This window comes from Staurois parvus, unplaced genomic scaffold (assembly GCF_062004578.1).
Source record: "Staurois parvus isolate SC_StPar_1 unplaced genomic scaffold, SC_StPar_1.0 ptg000395l, whole genome shotgun sequence".
Lineage (NCBI taxonomy): Eukaryota > Metazoa > Chordata > Amphibia > Anura > Ranidae > Staurois > Staurois parvus.
Window position 1 is genome coordinate 2,428,328 of NW_028318191.1, and position 20,306 is coordinate 2,448,633.

General features: G+C 41.5%; 1 protein-coding gene across 2 annotated transcripts in view; it reads right to left on the reverse strand.

The window, feature by feature from the left end:
- The window catches only part of NUCKS1 (nuclear casein kinase and cyclin dependent kinase substrate 1), a 37,313-nt gene that overhangs the window by 12,263 nt on the left and 4,744 nt on the right, over positions 1–20,306 (reverse strand). For both annotated transcript variants that reach the window (XM_089686369.1, XM_089686368.1), the window contains exons 2-5: positions 10,472–10,515; positions 5,828–5,930; positions 3,746–3,804; positions 1,897–2,043 (exon numbers count right to left, since the gene is read on the reverse strand). In XM_089686369.1, the coding sequence (XP_089542495.1) occupies positions 1,897–2,043; positions 3,746–3,804; positions 5,828–5,930; positions 10,472–10,515 (353 nt within the window). The remainder of the gene's footprint in view (positions 1–1,896; positions 2,044–3,745; positions 3,805–5,827; positions 5,931–10,471; positions 10,516–20,306) is intronic.

Sequence of the window (20,306 nt, forward strand, 5' to 3'; positions counted from 1 at the left end):
GAATTGGCCCAGGTACGAAGGAGAATCATTCCAAGAGGGGCACATGCTCTAGTAGGACAAAATATACACCTAGCCAGGAGGAAGGGAAAGGAGAAGTCCCATAGAGGGAGCATGAAGGAATCTGTTCAAGGAAAACATGGCAAGCAGCCACAGATGACCATTTTGATACCATCCACAAAAGGTGAATTGGGACTTGCTAGACACACCTTCAAGGCAGAACAGTAAGAAGAATGACACAAAGATAATTAGAAGAGTCCCAGGAAAGCAAAAAGGAGCTAGCTATATGGGACATATATAAGGATATGTTGTCCTCATAGGGCATGGGGAAGAGGGGAAATAAAAAAAAAAAAAAAAAAAGGGCTCCCAGAAGTAATGGGAGCCAAGGCACCACTATGGCTGCTAGGGTGTGGCAAATATTCCAGAAAGCAGGTGAGAATCCCTCCCTTGTCACAAACAGGAGAAAGGCGTCCCGGAAGCAGTGGAAATACAAGATAAGTGAAAGTGTCAGAGCCACATAGAACAAACTGACCTCCTGGGGATACACAGAATGGGGGGCTGCACTCAAGTTCCTCCTTACCTAAAAAGGTATTTGGCACCCCTCACCACCGCTGAGACAAATCATAATGACATAGTGGCCCGTGCTGGAAATAGCAGCCCCAGTAAGCCAAGAAGGTATGGAGCCAGCAAACACCAGGGTGTGGTCTATCTCAACAGGTTCCCCACTAAATCTGTCAGTGCCCCCTCACCCCCGCAAGAAAGGCAGACTTGGCCCCACAAAATGCTCTGCGACCTGCAGTTCCACAAAGTAAGCACTGCTGCAACCTGTAGGCCAACAAAGAATGCCTTTTTGTGACTTGCGGTCCCTCAGGATTTAAAAAACAAAACAAAAAAACAAAAAAAAAAAAAACTTTGCTGCTACTTGTAGTTCACATGTGCTCTGCTGTAAGCCACAAGTTTAGTTTCCTTCAGAGAATGTACTACTGAAGCACAGTCCAAGATGGCCACCACCTGCATGCTTCACCCCACTTGAGATGTTACAGCTGTATTGTGCATGTGTACGCAGCCCTGCTCTTTCCAGAGTGAAAGTGAATGCGGGGCAGAGAAGTTTACACTTCCTACATTTGGTGCTCAGAGCCTCCCATACCACTCCTTGTATGATGGTACAAAACCACCACACACTACTGTGACCTGCAGTCCCACACAATGAAAAAGCCACCCTTCCTGTCCTGCCCCAGGGTGGGAGCTGGTCACCAAAAGGAGGTTACCAGCAAGGCTACCTTGAGGCACTAGTCCTGCAGCAGGACCCCCCAGGGGGTCCAGTCTTCACCCATCAGAGCAGGCTCTGTGGCCAAGAGTCTGCAGAGACTATTCGCCATCAGGAATCACTTCCCTAGACCTGTATAATACCCTACAGGTCCACAAGGTAATATTTCATTGAAGTGAATTCACTCTGGCCAGAAACATGTCCAGAGCAGGATCTAGGCAAGATCCCACCGAATGTTGAAAAGCTGTAGGAAAATAGATCCAGAGAGAGCTAGCCTACTAATCCCAGATGGAACCGCTGGGAAGCTTGCTAAATTTGTGTGCAGACACATGTCCATCACCTAAGACACTAGCAAAGAAAAAAAAAACAAAAACTGAAGTCTTGCCTAACAGGAAGGTTATGTCTAGAAGGGGACTCAGTGTCCAATCACCTGAAGGTGGCAGCATAACCTAATGTAAAGGACATGGCCATAAAAAAATAAAATAGGCAACTGAGCCTGAACACCACCGCCCCCAAAGATAAATCCTGGAAAGACTGGTAATAACTATGTTCAGATGTGATTATAGCTGTGGAAGCAGCTCATAAAGACAGTTCAGATGAACCACGGGTATGGGTTTGAGAAGATTTGCTACCTGCAGCAGATCTTTTTCTAGGTTTGGAAGATCGCTTCTTCTCTGGTGTAGGTTTTTTGCCCTTTTTGCTTTTTTTTGGACTTTCATAGTCACTGTCAGCTTTTCCATCTCCAGCTGCCAAGTCATCATCACTGCCAAAGTCTTCATCTGGGAAAAGAAAATAAACAAAAGCACCAATTACATTTGAGCAAACATCATAAAACTTCTACAAGGGAGAACATGCAGAAATCAAGATGGCTATATCAACCGATAATTCAAACCGGGCATTGCTTTTTCTTTTTTTTTTTTTTGTACGCATAGTGGTTAGCCCAGATTCGCGTAGCATGTGTACAACTTTGCACAACCAACACTTTACTTCAGCATTGTTACTCAAGCAATCTGCCTATACCACCGAACGAATTACACAGAAATTAAAAAGATTTGAACCTTCAACACTCGACAAGAGGAAAGCATTATCAGTATTAAAGCTAGAAGGAAGAACGCAGAGGCATAACTGTTCTCTAGTAGGAAAGTTCAAAAGCAACCTTACAAAGATTTATAAAAAGAAAGTTGGTGGCTAAAGAAACTGGCTTCCAGCAGCAACAAAAAGACACCCTAGATAATAAAATCAAAAACCCACACCATTCCAGCACAGATCCATATGAAAAAACTACAAAATGCATATCAATTCAATTACAGGGTTTCTAAATTTAAAAAAAAAATAAAAAATTCTAGCCAGCATTTCCACATACGGTTGAAGTTTAAACATGGCATTGCAGTAGAAAATATATTTGCTTCACATATGCAATACTTATTCAAATCTTGCACCCATTCAGATATCAAAAAGGGAGAAAAACCCATTTGACGATCATTCTTCAGGTGATAAAAAGGAGTACTGCCAGGAGTTTATACTCATCCAAAAGAGAAGATCTAAAAATGCCTAAAAATAAATGTCAAATGGATCTATACTAAAAGAAAGACCTGTTACATTAGCAATTTAGATAACTTCCATCCAGTATCGTTTAAAGTGGTTGTAAAGGCTGAAGGGTTTTTTACCTTCATGCATTCTATGCATGTAGGTTAAAAAAAAAAAAGAAAAAAAAAAAAAACCTATATGCAGTATCCCCCCCAGCCTCCTCAACACTTACCTGAGCCTCATTGTGATCCAGTGATATGAATGACAGCCTCGGCTGTTCCAGGTCTCTGACCCATTGGCTGAGACAGCAAGTGGGAGCCATTGGCTCCCACTGCCATCAATCACAGCCAGTAAGGCTGTGACGAGAGGGGGCTGGATCAAGCCACAACTCCATTTGTGAATGGACAAACAGAGCAGCAGGTGCCCCTATAGCAAGGTGGAGTCAACCCGGAGGGACGAGCTGTTTGCCCGGCCGCCATCTTGCAATTGGTTAATCAAATTGGTACATCCCTCTATAGAGGGGCAACTTACACAGGGCATGAGTTGTGACCCGAAATCAACAGAAGCAGGTTAAAGTGGCTCTAAAGCCTCACTTTTTTTTTTTATCTTAACACATTCTATGGGTGGAGGAGCTACCCCCCCCAAAAAACTAAATTTGGTAGTGCATCCAACACTACCCTCGCCACAGGTTGATCGTGCTGCTGTCCAGGGGTGGCTCCATTGCTACTCCAGAGTAGAGGCATCCAAAACAGGAAGCATTACTGCCTAGATCACCAGGTGAAAATAAGGAAATTAATGCAGCCACCACATTTTGATATTCGTGAGTTGCAATACACAATTTTTGGTTTTGGGTTAAGATTCACCAAGATCAGCAGAACTGTCTGAAATCAATGTGTTATTAAAGGACATGTATGCATTTCCATTAGTACCACCACACCCTCCACAGGTTTTTACCTCCTGAATTGTGCTCCTCTTTTTTGGTTTTCTTCACATCTTTTTCTTCAGATTCTTCACTAAAAGAGAAAAAGTAAAAGCCAAGTTAGACATTTTAAAAAATGTTAATGTGAGGCTAATGTAACCAAGACACTTGATGTAAAAACTGAAATAAAGCAAAAATTAACTACTTGCCAACCGCAGATAGCCGAATGACGGCTACACTGCGGCCGGTCAGTTCTGGGAGGGCGTCCTATGATGTCCTCCCAGAACGCGCTCTCCTGCAGCACTGCCAAGGAAGGAGGACCAGAGAGAAGAACTAAGAGTTGGTGATCACCTGAAGAATTGGCATCTCCTGGATTCAGATGCAGAGTGCCAGGCTCAAACAACCGCTTCACACGGTGCAAGTCAGAGAATGGAGGAGCTGCCAATCACCTGAGGCATCGCCTGCATCTCTAATTCTCAAAATGTTTTAATTTATTCAGTTTCTTTACTTATTTGGTTTCATTGGGTGCTCACATCTACCTATTCTTTAAACATGTAGGGTGTTTTTGCTATATAAACAAAAATACAGTGGTGAATACCACCAAAGCTATTTTCCACTATGTGTGGGAAGAAATCACAAAAATGTCAGTTGCATGACTGAGCAATTGTTAAAAGTAGCACGGTGCTGAATAGCAAAATAAATAAATACAAAATGCCCTTGTCATGAAGAGGGTAAAACCTTCCTAAGGTCAAGTGGTTAAACTTCAGTTCATTGCTATCACAAGGACACTGACAGTGTCTGGTGGAAAATTGGGATGCACATTTCTGTACATATGTGAACAGGCTTTGCAGCTGCCGGAATCATTTCAATTACAAAGTGGGCTTTGAAGAGTAAAAATGTCAACGTTTCATTTGGATGTGTGTACACATTACTATGGTGCCTTTGTTTTATATAGCATGCACTGCAGGTTTTCAACCCCTTTAACAGGAAGACTAGCACTGTGCAAAGTTTTCAAACTACTTTTTTTTTTTTTTTTTTTTTTAAACAGGATTGTATGGCGTATAACATCTTTGTATAGCTTTTCCATTACGCATTTTCAATGCAATGAACTTAATGGATCAAGGTCAGAAGTGAGCAATTATACAGACTAGGACATTTTTTTCCCTTGGATTCAATTATGAATTTCTCCCTTTTGTTAACCGCTTTCTGACTGCCCAATAGCAGAAATATTGCTACAGGGCGGCACAGGTGCACAAAATCATATATTTGCATCTTCGGGCAGGGGCACACACCCTACTCGCGCCGCCATTCGTGGCTGTCAATCACCGGGTCCCAGCCGGTGATCACTCGCCGGTGCCCAGTGTTTGAGGATCTCCGACAGGGAGAATGATTTTGTTTACTAACAGTTCTCCTGTCAGCTCAGGCACACTGCTTTGAATGGCATGGCACAGCACAGCCATCCAAAGCAGTGCGATTACAGTGAAGCACACTGACACACCCCCAAGTAAAACACTCCCCACAGTTAACCCTTTGATTGCCCCTCATGTTAACCCCTTCCTGCCCAGTGCCATTAGTACAGTGTTCGTGCTTTTTTTTTTTTTTTTTTTTTTTTTAGCACTGATCACTGTATTGGTGTCACTAGAGAGGTCAGTGACACCAAGTGAGTTCCCTCCAGTCAGAATGTCCGCTGCAGTCCCGCTATAAGTCGCTGATCGTGGCCATTACTAGTAAAAATAAATTACAAAAAATGTTTGTATATATACCGCCATTTGTAAACGCAATAACCAATTTACACATATTGGGATTTTTTTTTAACAAAGCCATGTAGCAGAATACATTTTGGAGTAAATTTGATTTAAATTTTTTACTGAACATGTCAAAAAATAGTTCTCAAAAAATTGTCAGTTTTTTTTATAGAGCAAAAAATAAAACACAGGCGATCAAATGCCACCAAAAGAAAGCTGAATTTGTGGGAAAAAAAGGAAATAAATATTTGGACACAGCATTGCATGACCGCACAATTGTCTAACGCTGCGCCGTAACGCAAAAAAATGGACTAGTCAGGAGGGGGGGGGGGGGGGGGGTGAAGTGGTTAAGGTGAAGTACAAAAGGTTTACCTCTCTTGTGAGTTTCTTCCAGATCGCCTTTTCTCTTTACTCTCTCTTGTGGATGCCCGAGATTTCTTGGCTGGTGGAGCAGATTCTCGTCCATACTCTTCATCTACAAAATGAGCAATTTACTAAAGCGTTGTATATATATTTTAAATGTTTTCGTGCACAGGTGAGTCTTTTAGCCTTGTTTCCATGTAATACACACAAAACCATAGGGTGTAGAATGGCAGCAGGTGCTCTGGACTGATTCAATCTGAAATATTTGGCTGTAGCAAAAAGACAGTCTGTGAAGGGCTGCAGAGCAGTACATTGAGTGTCTACAGGAAACAGTGAAGCATGGTGGAGGATCCCTGCAAGTTTCTGCAAACAGAGTTGGAGATTTGGTCCGGATCAATGGCCTCTACAGGCATACACTTATAGATACATAACGCTATACCATCAGGGAGGTATGTGACTGGCATCAAATTTATTCTGCAGCTGGTCAATAACCCCAAATGCACAGCCAATGTCAACAGTTGACCGTGGAATATTTAGTAGCAAGGAAATGTCACGGATGGACTTATTGCATAGGTGGCAACCTATCACGCTTTAATTCACTGAGCTCCTGAAAGCGACCCAATCTTTCACAAAAAATATCGTAGCAGTCTGAATCCAATAAATTTGGAGGGGTGTCCCAATATTTTTGGCAATATAGTGTGTATTAAAAAACAAAAACAAAAAACCCACAACAAAAAACGCACATAGAAAGTTCAGCAGCATTGCAGTGAAAATGAATTACTGATAAAAAAACATTCTGCAAAAATGTCCTCAGTTCAGTAGAATACAGATTTAGACCCCTTTTCACAACAAGCAGATTGTGTTTTCCGATCAGCTCACAGAACCCCCTGCAGAGCAGGTGGATGGCTCAGTTTATGCACAGCAGACATGGACAGAGCCCGCTGTGCTCTATGAGCGGTCTGGAGTAAACTGACTGTTGACATCCAACTACCCTCTGATCAGATTAAATGGTGGACAGATTTTTTTTTTTTTTTTTTTTTTTTTTTTAGCAGACTGGATCAGACCTGGAGGAAGGTGCTAGTAAATAGACTTGCCTGTCGGTAGTTTTTCAGGTGGACCTGACTTAAAGGTCCATACCTTTCTGACAGGTAGACCTGATTGGATCACCTGTGTGAAAGGTGCCTTAAAGGTTAAGTTCATCTTTGGAACATGTTCCACTCATTTACGCTTGTAGTTCAGGAATTATTCCTGGAAGCCAGTAGCTGCCTGCCTGTATAGGAGCTAGAGTGTACCGAGAGTCTGCAGTAGCCTGGCATTGCAACCCCGATTTGCTGATCATGGGTGCAATTCCTTACAGCTAGTGTCAGGTACGCAGTCCAAATTCAGCCTGCCAGGCCATCTTATTGGGCCCTTGCATCTAGAACGTTTTGCAGCTGCAACTCTGTTCTGCTACCTCTGTACCTCTCACTCTACTCCTCACTGTCACTTGTAAAACACAGAAATCTAAGATGAGGGCTCTGGAGGGAGGTCAGAGACTAAGGCAGGGTGGAAGTGAGATGTGGACAACCTGTGAGGTGCTGGACCCTGCACATAATGCACACCTAAACCCTAAACAGTCTTAACATGCTTTGGGGGCAACCATAAATGTCAATGTGGGCCGCAAAGAAATGGGAGATAGATACCTCTGCTTTACAGGCTCCAGTGAAAAAAAAAAAAAAAAAAAAAGTGAACTTACCCATTAAAAATACTCAGGTAAGCAAAAATCAGTAGGTGGGGAGGGTTGCTCAACTCTTCCCCTCCTTCTATGGCCACAATTCTCATCCAACCTTCCTTCCCCACAATGATCTAATTCTGCTCCAATATGTGGAAAAACTTAAATGTGTCAAACAATGCAGGTAAATGCATATATCAGACATGCCTCATATTTTACTTCAATATTTTAAGGGCCTGTTCACAATATGTGCAGCGACTTACATTCCACACGATCAATTCCAGACACTGCAAGAGAAAAAACATTTTTCTGTATGCCCTGTTCATACCATAATGCTTAGTGTGATCTGCAGTGTGGGGAAAGTGCAGACATGAAAATGGGGCAATAAGTGTGTGAGCAGTGTGAACAGACCCAAGTCCTTTGTCAAAATCATAGGCCATACACACCCATGCCCTGCGTGAGGGCCGTCCGCATGAGGATGCACAGGCATTGTGCATCCCTGTGCAGGTAGTTCCATAGCTTTAAACTGGGATATAGCGACTGCACAGATAGCTGCTCCAAATGTCAACGAGGCCATAGGCATTCATAATCTTCTTTCTGAAAGCCTTGGAGTGTCAGTTGGACACAACTTGTCCCTATAAAGAGGTTCTAAACATTGGCACCTAATCTGGGAAAAATCCTATTGTACTTTCATATAAATTTGGACTACTGGCAAGTATAGAGGTACTTTTTCCACATGACAAAACTGCACTTAACTTATATATTTATTCTTGTAGTCTATCACCTTTATGTGTTGGGACGGTTTAAATTATGGGTGCACCGAAATTCCAGTGGCCAAAAATCTCTATCAGCATTTTGCTGATAGGAAAAAATTAGCGATACAGGTGCCGATAATTGTGGCCCGAAAGAGACCCAGGCCCCAAACATGGGCAGACTAACTATTTGGCCAGAGGGTTGGGGGGGGGGGGGGGAGGAATGTCTCACTCTCACACTGAAAGGCAGTTTGTTTCTTTTTGGCATAGCACTGCGTTGCATGCAGGCAGCCAATAAAGATGAATGGATACACATTAGTTCTGCACCCGTGTGTACCTGTCAAACTCAGCTGTGCAGGCAAATCCATACAGTTACTGCTTCTCCATGCAGCCCAGTGCGACCCCAAGAACATATGGCTAAATCACACTGTATGGGCCTGAGTGCCTTTGTAACTGAAGCCTTGTATGTAAAGTTTTTAGGATTGCTACATAAAGCTCACACATAGTGGCTAAGTGAATTGCACTTCCACCTAGCAGCACTAGGGTTGTCAGTCGAAAACCAAACCATGGCACTACCTGCATGGAGTTTGCATGTTCTCCCCTGTGCTGGCGTGGGTTTTCCGTCCACATTCTAAAGACATGCTGGCAAGGCTGCAGTTTGAAACCACAGGGCCCCTTATAGCCAACCTGACAGCCCCTCCCTTAATAAACATTTTACTATACTTCAGTTGTGGATGAACACCATGAAGATTTTGTACCAAATCACTCATTATGGTCATTCACGAAATTAAGGGCCCGGTAAATATTACATTTAATGGGACCCTTCCCCACTCAGAATACATCCAGAAAGATCCATATTTACATAGTCTAGTTCAAAATAAATTAAAACACCATACAAGTCCATCAATTCAACCAATAAAAAGAAAAAAGGATCCTATTGTGCGCTTACAGTTGCCGGCGGGAGAAAGGGAAGGGAAGCTGGAAGCACTACAGGGTAATGGGGGGATTGCACACAGGGAGGAATGGGCAGCAGGGGAAAAGTATGGTGCACAGGGAGGGTGACCAGTGTGGCATGGGGGCAATTACTCGAGCGATCCCCTGTATGCCTCTCAGTAGCAGCTGAAAGCAGGTGGGGGGAGAGACAAGCAGCAAGCTTCTGCAGAGAACCATACAGGTGATCAGTTCAAGTAACTGCCCCCCTGTAGCTCTGATCCCCTTCCCTGCCCACATCCAATTCACTCAACTGCCTGGGCCCCCCCTACTGGCCCAGTCCCCATACAGGAGGACCGGTGGTACCCCTTATCCACGGCCCTGAATGCCAGTAGGTTATTTGGCTCCTGTCTAAACTGGCCCTAGTATGTGAATGAATGAGAGTTTGGGACCTTTAAAGTTCCTAGAGAGCAGGGACTGATTTAAAAGTATATTATATACTACCGCTCAAAAGTTTTTAGAAATACTCCCATTTTTCCCAGTTTATTGAAATGTGTGCAGCTTAATGTCTCAATGTACACTGAAATAAAGCATAAAAACAAATTGGAAATAAATCATGGAATCATTAACAAAAATGTCACTCAGAAAATTGTGAGTCTGTTCTGGTTTTGGGTCTGCCAGACCTCCTCCTGTCAACATTCTCCAGTTTCCAAGAGCATTCTGATGGTGTAGGAAGCTTTACTCACCGACACCTTGGATTTCTTTTCAATTTCTCTAAAGACCTACACTTTTAAGGGTCATAATGGTCTATCCGTCTTGCTTTACTAATCTTTTTCTCACCATTTTGAGAGCAATATACCACTTCCTGCTGTAAAATACTGCCCAAATATTTATTTAAAAGGATATCGTAACAGTCCGTTTCAACACTGCTTTTATATAGAGAGCTTGTAAGTAAATCAAAAATAGTTGGGACACCTGTAGGAATAGTTAGCATAAACTTTCAATGCTTAAGTACTTACATTACTGCAGAACCAAGTTGTTAACCAATTACTCCCTGAAAAATAAACTTAACTGAAGTGTACATTTTTCAGTTTGTTAACCTAGTCGTCCCCCCCCCCCACCCCAGTTATTCACTCAACGTGAACTGTTTAAATTTCAATAAAAACTGGAAAAATAGGGGGCGTTCTAAAACTTTTCACTAGTAGTGTATGTAAGCACTGCATAAAATAAACACCTAAGCACACCAAACAAAAAACATACCATCAGAATCTTGAAACTGTGAATAGTCAACCACTTTTCTGTTCCTAGAAAAAAAAAATTCACATGAAGTCAATGTATAAAAAAAACAAAAAAACACAAAAAAAAAAAAAAAAACACCACAGAATACAACTTAACATACAGGAGAAAAAAAAAATCCACAAAAAATGAACTTTCATTATGGATTAGTTGGTCTGCATACATAGTGCATTATTGGTTTACATGTCAGAAAATACAGTGCAGCACACATACAGCTCTGTACACATCTGTATATAGAATGCAGCACACATACAACTCAGTACACCATCCAAACATGTAAGTGCCCGAGAACAAGTAAATGTGTGAAGAGGAAAGCTTTATATCCCCCCTCCACGCTTCAAATCTGGCTCCCAGTTAAAATACCCTAAACATCCTACCTACTTCTGGTGACGTTGCAAAATATATATATATATATATATATATATATATATATATATATATATATATATATATATATATATATATATATATATATATATATATATATATATATATATATATATATATATATATATATAAAAAAAGCCATGCTGATACTACTAAATGTCTTTGCAACAGTAGGCACAGGTAACTTGAATTTTAAGCTGCCTGCCTACAACAAGGGAGTCCACCATGCGTAACATTCTATTACAATCCTGCAAAACAGTGTTTTAGGTCTTTGATTTTTCCTTAACTGCTTCCCTACCACCCTATAGTAGAAGTATATATGCAATTTTGCATTTCTGGGTAGGTGGCGTGCACGCTCCCTACCCACGTTGCTATTGGCTCCTTGGCAGGACAATAGCTAATTCTTGCATGTAAACAGATCTCTCCCATCAGCATGAATAGGCTGCTTTGTAATGCTCTGCACAGCAGAGCAATACAAAGCAGCTGGTCTACATGATAAAAAAAACTCAGCACCCAATGTAACAGCACAGTTAACCCTTTGATTGCCCCAGATGTTAACCCCTTCCCGCCCAGTGTCAGTGCTTTCTATTAGCATTGATCACTGTGTTTGTGTCACTGGGGATGTCAGTGGCAGTCAATTATCTCCAACATTCCTACGCCATTAGTTTTTTTTTTATGAAATTTTTTTACTGGATTATAGCAGAGTCAAAAATGTTTTTTTTTTTTTCAAAATTGTTGGTGTTTATAGTGCAAAAATTAAAAACCGCAGATTATCAAATACCACCGAAAGAAAGCTATTTGTGGTGGACAAATTTAATTTATGTACAATGTTGCATGCCTGCGCAATTGTCAGTTAAAGTAACTCAGCGCCGTATTGTAAAAAATGGCCTGATCGGGGTAGGGGTAAATCCTCTGGTGGGCAAGTGGTTAAATAGAAATGTAGATCCGAGTCTGATGTGTACCAGATTCAACCTCTAATAGTTGATACAGTATATCTCCGAGTTATTCTCAGAGTGGATTAGCTGGTTATTTATATTTACCACTGCGTATATACTCAAGAATAAAAATGTCTAAACATTGCATATTAAAAAAAAAAAAAGTTTGCCTTCAGTTTTACTTTAGTGTCACTAAACCCACATCATTAAAAAAAAATCTGTATTACATGCTGTTCATAATCACTATGGGATTCATTTTCTGTATTCCGCAAAAATACTTGGTATTCCCTGTTCTCTCTCCCCCTTCTGTCCACGTCCCCAATGCAGCTGGGATTTTGCAGAGCAGTGTTGGCATTTACTGCACATGATCAGTTTTCAGTGAGTTCTTTGCTGAGCATTTCCTCCGTGTCCCATCTGAGCAGCCCATGTGACTAGAGTCACATGTGGGCATAAACACAGTGGTAAACGACAGCCCACTCCCTCCACCATGCCCACTAACAAGCTAAAAGATAATGAAGGTGAGATACTACATCGTGATGGAGGCTTCTCCTGCCTTTTATTCTAAGACACAGGCTGGAGGGGTGCGAGCCTGTGACTAGCAGAAATCCACCCATTGCGGAGATTTACCTTAACTTCCTGTCCCATAGTAAACAGGAAGTGAACGTAAATCCCAGCAAATTAAGAGAATACCTTGGGGACTCCCAAGTCAAAAGAACTAGAGGCTCCATTGGAAGATTCCCCCTCTTACTTTTTTGGGGATAACACAAAATTTGAGAATTTTCCTTTTACCTTTTTTTACCATCATACTTAAAAGTAGGAGGGTGAATTTTCCCAATGGGAGCACAGGCAATAAAAACCTGAAAAGGTATTTGATTCCTCTCTACTATATCCAAAAGGAAGATATGTTTTGCCTGTGGCTACAATTTAGCCCTCATGGACACTGGACATTTTTACAGCTGCTGTTTTTGGCTTTTGATGTTTTTTTCCACAGCCAGTAAACTCCCCAGCATGCTATTCTATGTGTCCATGCACACAGACTAATCAGTGTTTTTTTGGCATGGGCTGGAACCCCCCCCCCCCCCCTTCCTCTAGAAACTAGTGGGTTTCTAGAGGAGTTTAGCTGTGAAAGCACTAATGCTGGGAAAAAAGCTGAAAAACAAGTTAACGTGATTTTACACATATAACGCTGCCAGCGTTATTAAAACGCCCAGTGTGCATGGGGCCTAAAGTTAAACTCCAGGCAAAAAAACAGTCCATCGCTGAATCGTGAGGGAGCACCATTTGCCGGTGGAGCAGAGGACAGGATTAAACTAGCACAATCCCACTGCAAGAAGCCCCGACTTGGCCTTAAGTGCAGGGATGTTCAATATATATCGCTTGACGCCCAGGACATGCAGCTCTGGACACCGGGCAGGTAGTTTACCTTTAGCCTTGCTGTGGGCAAACAGCAAGGGTCATCTATCAGGTGGAAGCATTTGGGCAGCAGCGCTGCTGCCTGACTGCTTCCACACAGCCCACTATGACAGATATCCATCTATCTATATACATACACACTATAGTGTTTGAGGGTTTTGTGTAATCTTCAGGCCAAAAATTGTGTTTTTTTTTTTTTTACACACGTTTTAAAAAAAAAAAAAAAAAAAATCAACACAGCTCTGGCAGTGAAAGGGATAAAGGATAAGCCGAACACTCCTTTCCTGAGGAGCACCCAAATCGGTGCTCATTACACTGCAAGGTCTCTCCTCCCTGCTAGCGCACAGGTGCGGTGCTGGGGACAGGCAGGGAGAGGAGATAAACTGTTAATATTTTTTACATTGTGCTGTTTAAGTCACCGTAGAGTCCCTTTTCAAAAGCTCCAGACATTAAAGCAGATTTAAATACGGTTTTGGTTAAAATTAATTTTCTTCGTCGGGACAAGTAGATTGTCATGAGGGACAAGTAGATTGGGAGACAGATTTAGTCCCTGGACAAGTAGTTTTTTTCAAAAATTTCCACTTTAGTTTTAAAGAGAAAAGAATACACTCCTGTTAAGTTTCACCACTATCCAGGGCTCCATTGAAGAGGTTTTAGCTTACTTTCTGTTCTGTAGCAAACCGGGAGTGAGGAACAATCTGCAACAGGTGTTCTAGGATCCCCTAACCAGAACACTTCGATTATAGGCAGCTAAACGCAGATACAACTTCTCTTTCAAGTGCCCAACTCCCAGCACAAATTATTATGGCCTCTCCCCTCAAGGTAGATTTTCCCTTGCTTTTCTCTGGTGTAATGTTCACTGACCAAATTGTTCATTTTACTACCTTTTTTTTTAGTTGTCCCCAGAAAAAAAAAAAAAAAAGGTAAGGGTATATATTGTACTAGAAGCATGTTCTGGTGAGTGTTCAAAGAGGAATTCCTTACTTTCTCCTGAACAGGACTGCCTCCTGGAACTACTGGAAACTCGTACCTACAGGTAAGCTTATAATAAATGAATATCTCCTAAACACACACTACTTGGGAGATATTCAGTGTCCCTGCAGCCAATAAAAGTCACCGGTGCATGCGCTCTGTGCCACGGCCGAGACTTCTGCGTGCATGTGCACAGAGTGATGTCCTTGCGGCTCGGTTAATCAAGCGGCCAGAGCACATGAACCTGGCAAAATAGACCAGGTGAGGATGGAAGCCAAGGGTGCCACTGGAGGGCTTTGTTCTAAGGTAAATCTTTAATTACGCGCTAGAATATGATGCATACAAGCATATTGTGACATTTTGCTGCTGTGTCCGAGACAATGAGGGGGCAGAGAGCTGGGACAGCAGCACCTTTCACACATCACTCGACTGGGCTCAGGCAAGTAGTAGGGAGGGCTGGAAGGAGAGCTGCATAAGTTTTTTTTCTACCTTCATGCATAGAATGAAGAAAAAAACCTTTAGCCTTTACAACCACTTTAAAGTAGAACTGAAAGCAAAACTTTTCATTTTGGAGTAAGGAAGGGTTACAACGCCTGTGAGTTTTTTTGCTGTGTCCCATTGGGGTGATTTTTCATCCCTGTCTCAATCACAACAGAAAGTGAGAAGAAATCCCTGGCATTTACCAGAACTAGTGTCCCCCATTGGACGATTTCCCCTCTATGTCCATTCTGTTGGCCACTCAAAATGTGGGATTTTCTTTTAATTTCAGTGAAAGCAGTCAACAGGACCAAGAGGGTGAATCCAAACAAGTACACAGAACGCAGTAGAGACCTGACAGGTCTCCTAATCCTCCTCACTACCTAACACTAAATGTTTTGCCTTTAGTTATACTTTAACTCCTTGATGCCGACATCACAAAAATATGTGACCTCACAGTACTGGGCTTTTTTCCGTGGTGCTGCATATTTGCGTACTTGTCTGTGCTGGGAGCGTGCTGCACAGCGCACTCCCAGCACGAAGACCAGGGTGTCACTGAGAGCCCCGGTTCCCCTTCTAACAACCAGGACCTCCCGATTCCGGGTCAAATGATCGCTGTGAGAGCCTCTGATTGGCTATCACAGTGATCAGTCTCTGAGGCGCCCCAGATGAAAGCCCAATTTGTCATGAAAAAAAAATACGGTATAATTCATCTGGATGAACAAAGTAGTTGTGATGATATGTAAAGTTTTACTAACACATGTCAAAGTTGTAAAATTTTACTTAGGCTTTAAGATTTGTTTTACCCTTAGGCGTGAAGGGGTTAAAGCAGAGCTACAAACTTTTCTTTTTCCATTTTGGATAGTGTTATAACCCTGTAAAAAACTCAGTTGCCATTAACCCATTAGGAAAAACGCCTTTACTTCTTGTCCCTTAGCCAAAACAAAGTGAGAATTCACTGAACATGTCCAATTTTCTTTTTACTTTTTGGTGATAATGGTAAACAGGACAAATAGGGTAAATCTCAAACAGGGGCCCAGACGACAAAAATCTGACCGGCATAGCAGAGATGGGAAAGATTGAGTACCTGCTTTACACGATGCTACTGTCCCTGCATTTGAGGCAGTTTGGGACCCATGGGACCCTTATAACACTGATTTGTCTGCTCAGATTGTTTGTGATTGATTGCCATTTCACTGTACTATATTGACATTGTATGAACTTATGAGCGTCTCATCAATGAGCTTGTTTTTCGGCTTTCTCCCCCTCTTATTTTACATTTACCTTTGCGACTGCTTGTTGTAATGTTTGAAAATCAATAAAAAGTTTACAAAAAAAAAAAAAAAGTCTGACCGGTGTTCTAATCCCTTTCCACTATCCAAAGCAAATGTTTTGCCTTTATACTTTAACTGAGCAAAATTGCTACCATGATTTTTCCTACCCAAATTACATAATGGTATATACCACCCTCTTTTTAAATAGCCGCCATAAACAAAAGAAAAAACCCTACAAAAAAAGGACACTCAGGCTACCACCGACAACATCCTAGCTTACCAATGCCAACTTCCTACAATACTAGATGCCTGGCTACCTTCAAGGCTGAATTCACATACGAAGATGAGCATTTATAGTTTGAGTGTTTTTCTGGGCATTTTCAGACTTGACAGATTTTGTTTTAGCCAATGGAAAGCTAGTTACTAGGATGCAGTGCTGATTGTTTAGTGATAAAATTACATTTCTGGCACTCCCATTAAAGTCTAAGGAGCCAAAACAACCCACTTTGCGTCAACTGTAGCTCATGTCACTACCTGGAGCGTCAGGTGTGGACCTCTGAACAAGCGCAAATTTAAAAGCATGAGATTTTGGTTAAGTGCCCATATTTGAAATCAGTGGTCAGGCACAAATTTGGAACAAAGTAGTTTGCAGAGAAATCTAATGAGCTGATCTGCACAATTGCTCTGTCAGTGATCCAAAAAGAACCGAAAGCCAGTACATTTCTATCAAGGCTCACTAGGTGGTCTACAACAGGCTAAGGGCTCCTTTGAACCACAATTGCCAAGTTCTTTGCATTCACATTTTCTGCACTTTTTTCCTCCCCCTTCATAACTCTACATTTATTATGCAAACTTTTTTCCCCCCTTACGTTTACATGCATTCAGGCACTTTCCAGCATTTTTTCCTAAAAATAACATACCCACAAGCATGTTGGCATCTTTATCACAGTAACTGAACGTAATGGTAAGAAGTAGGGCGACTGAGGTCCCATTCACATAGCAGGAAGACACATTTCAACTCACAATTTCTTTTACAGCAATTTACACGTTCCCGTGTGTCGCACATAAGGCAGGCCTAATCATGTGTCACGCAACAGTCACCCAAAACGCTAAGGTTGGAGAATCTACACAGCAACCAGCTTCCATTTTCAAAACGTACGTACGTACAGTGACTGGCCTCAGGTGGCAGATTAAACAAATCCTCCTACATACTTTGTACCAGTTTACCTGTAGTCCTCTCTCCTCTACATCCATTCAAAGTCCAGAATTTATAAAGCTGGTTGGAGCTGTCAAACACAGGGCAGAGAGCTTAAAATTACACGCTGAGGTCAGTGAGGAGAGCCGACAGCTGATTGGAGGGGAGGGAAGGGACACCCACCACCTTCCCTTCATAAAACGCACATAGGAAAACAGCTGAGGCTGTCAATCTGCTGGAGATTCCTCCCCATCATCTTTTTCTCTTGGTATCAGGAAAACTTGTCAGAAGTGACTCCGATAGCAGAGGAATGAAGCAGCAGATAGATATGACACTAAGTCCTCATGCACACTGGATGTTTTCACAGCTACTGTTTTTGACTTTTGATGGTTTTCTTCTACAGCTAGTAAACCCCCTAGAATGTTATCCTATGTGTCCATGCCCACAGATTGTAATCAACATTTTTTGGCTGGAAAAAACCCCAGGACTAGTGGGTTTCTAGAGGAGTTTTTTAGCTATAGAAAAAGCGCTAATACTGCAAAATGCGGTAAAACGCTGCAAACCGGCATTTTGGGACTTTTTTTTTTCTACAAACAAAAATGCTAAAAAACGCAAACGTGGAAAACCGCTCCAAACGGTAATCCAAAAACGCTAAGAAAAAAAAAAACTGAAAAGCTCATGTTTTCAATGTGACTACACAGCTAACGTTACCAGCATTATCAAAATGTCCAATGTGCATGAGGACTTAGTACTCTGGATAGAGACAAGTAGACACTATACAGCGATATGCATTGTTCATATTTCATGACTGAGGTTTACAACCACTTTAACTGGGCAAGCTGAAGTTGGAAGCCGATTGGAGCAGCAGTCTGGTGTACTTTTACCACATTGCATACAAAAAAAAAAAAAAAAAAAAAAAAAAGCTAAAATGTTTTAATTTTTGTTGATAGCACTGAAACACTGCATTGCTGTGAACTTGGGCCATTGGAATACATGAAGATTTTAAAGCAGAACAAAAACACACTAAACTGCAGCTGGTGTGAACCAGCCCTAAGCAAACATTTTGTTTGTACTTGTCACTTGGGCCCCATTCACACCTGAGCAATGCTGCTTTGTCGCTTTTTTTAATGGGCCTCCCTCAGCTCCAAAGAAGCTCATGTACCAAATTTTGGCACTGAGCTAGGGGCATTTGCCAGTAACACCTCCTGTATTAGTGAGACATCACTTTGAATGAATGAGCACGAGACAGCAGCATTGTCAGTCTGGGGGGAGGAAAGTGTTACCAGTATTAGCAGATTTAATTACACTAACAAATTAAAGCCAAACTCCAGTTTACTTTATAATCCATTACTGCAAATTGTTTTGTTCCTTCTTGAATAAAGGTTTTACATGAATAAAAGTGGATCATTTAAAGCACCCCTGCCAGTGTTAGATGGTTTGTCTCAACTCTTTAAACTGATACATTCTGCTAGAAAGCTTGTGCTTTTGAAATAAAGACTTGCTGGCTAAATCACCAAATGAAAATATAAAAAAAGGAAGACTAAAGAAAACTAATGCAGCCATTACACCTAAGAATTGGTAACTCGCAATATATTAAAAAGGTTTGGTTTTAAAAAAGCATAGCACCAAAAGAGCACATTTTACTGCGATTTGCCCTACAACTATAAATACCAGAAAGTGTGAATGGGAACTTTTCCCACTGAGTAAGAAAAAAGCATCTCTTTTAAAAGGGTAACCCCCCAGGTCACATCAAGCCCAACTTTGAAATCGTGCAACTTACAGTGAAGTCACATGATTTCAAAGTCAGGTGAGATGCCGATTTCAGGTGTGATTTGCAAGACATCAGACAGAGGACTACGCAAATCACACCAAAATTAGTGCATGTACTACTTTAGAAATTGGCGCGTCTCCAAGTCGGAACCTCACCAATTTGACCGCTCTAATTGTGGACAATAGGGCGCGACTTGGCATACAATTTGCAAATTACATGCCAGAAAAAAAAAAAACACGCATTTGGAATGCATCCAAAAATGCATTAAAAACACACATGCAGAAGCATATCCAGAGTGGACCTGGAGAGTACTTTTGTACTGAGAACCGACCCTTAATCCTATGGAACGTTTCACACCAATCACTTGTGTTTTTAAAAGTCTTGCTTGCTGCTTTTTTGGTGTGCGTTTAAACCCTGGTTGACACTGATACAAATCAGATGCACGCTAGAACGCATCAATTCCCATGTCAACATAGATAACATGGCTTTCTATGGAGGTTGTTCATACCTATGCATGCCAAACACGATATGATTTCCAAAAGAGTCCTGTGGGCGTTTGGTGTGATTGCAGTGCGTTTGAGCCCAATAGACTTCAATGGCAGCAGCAGTGAAAGCGCATAGGTGTTTGAACCCAAACACAATTTCAGTGTGAGATACACCCAATTTCTAATTTTGCAAAATTAGCCAGAACAGAAATTGCAGCCAGAATCACACTGCAACTGCACCTGATAATGCACTTGAGCATGGTGCGGTGTGGAAAACTGATTTCAACAGGGGAAAAAAAAAAAACAAAAAAAAAACAGCATGGCATTCCTGTTTAACCACTTCCATACTGGGAACTTTTACCCCCTTCCTGCCCAGGCCAATTTTCATGTTTCAGCGCTCTCACACTTTAAATGACAATTGCGCGGTCATACAACATTGTACCCAAACTAAAATTTATCATTTTCTACACACAACTAAAGCTTTCTTTTGGTGGTATTTAATCACCACTGGGGTTTTTATTTTTTGCTAAACAAAAAAAGACCAAGAATTTTGAAAAAAACACGTTTCCTTTGTTTCTGTTATAAAAGTTTACAAATAAATAATTCTTCATAAATTTAGGCCAAAATGTATTCTGCTACATGTCTTTGGTTAAAATAACCCAAATTAGGATGTATTATTTAGTTTGTAGGAAAGTTATAGGAGTTCACAAACTATGGTATAGATCTGAAAATTAATCAATCCTCAAGTACTGACAGCCAATCTAATTTCTTGGAGGTCCAAGAACGTCAGAACAGTACAGATATCCCCAAATGACCCCTTTTTGCAAAGTAGACAGTCCGACGTACTTCATAACAGGCATGGTGAGTTTTTTGAAGCTGTAATTTTTGTC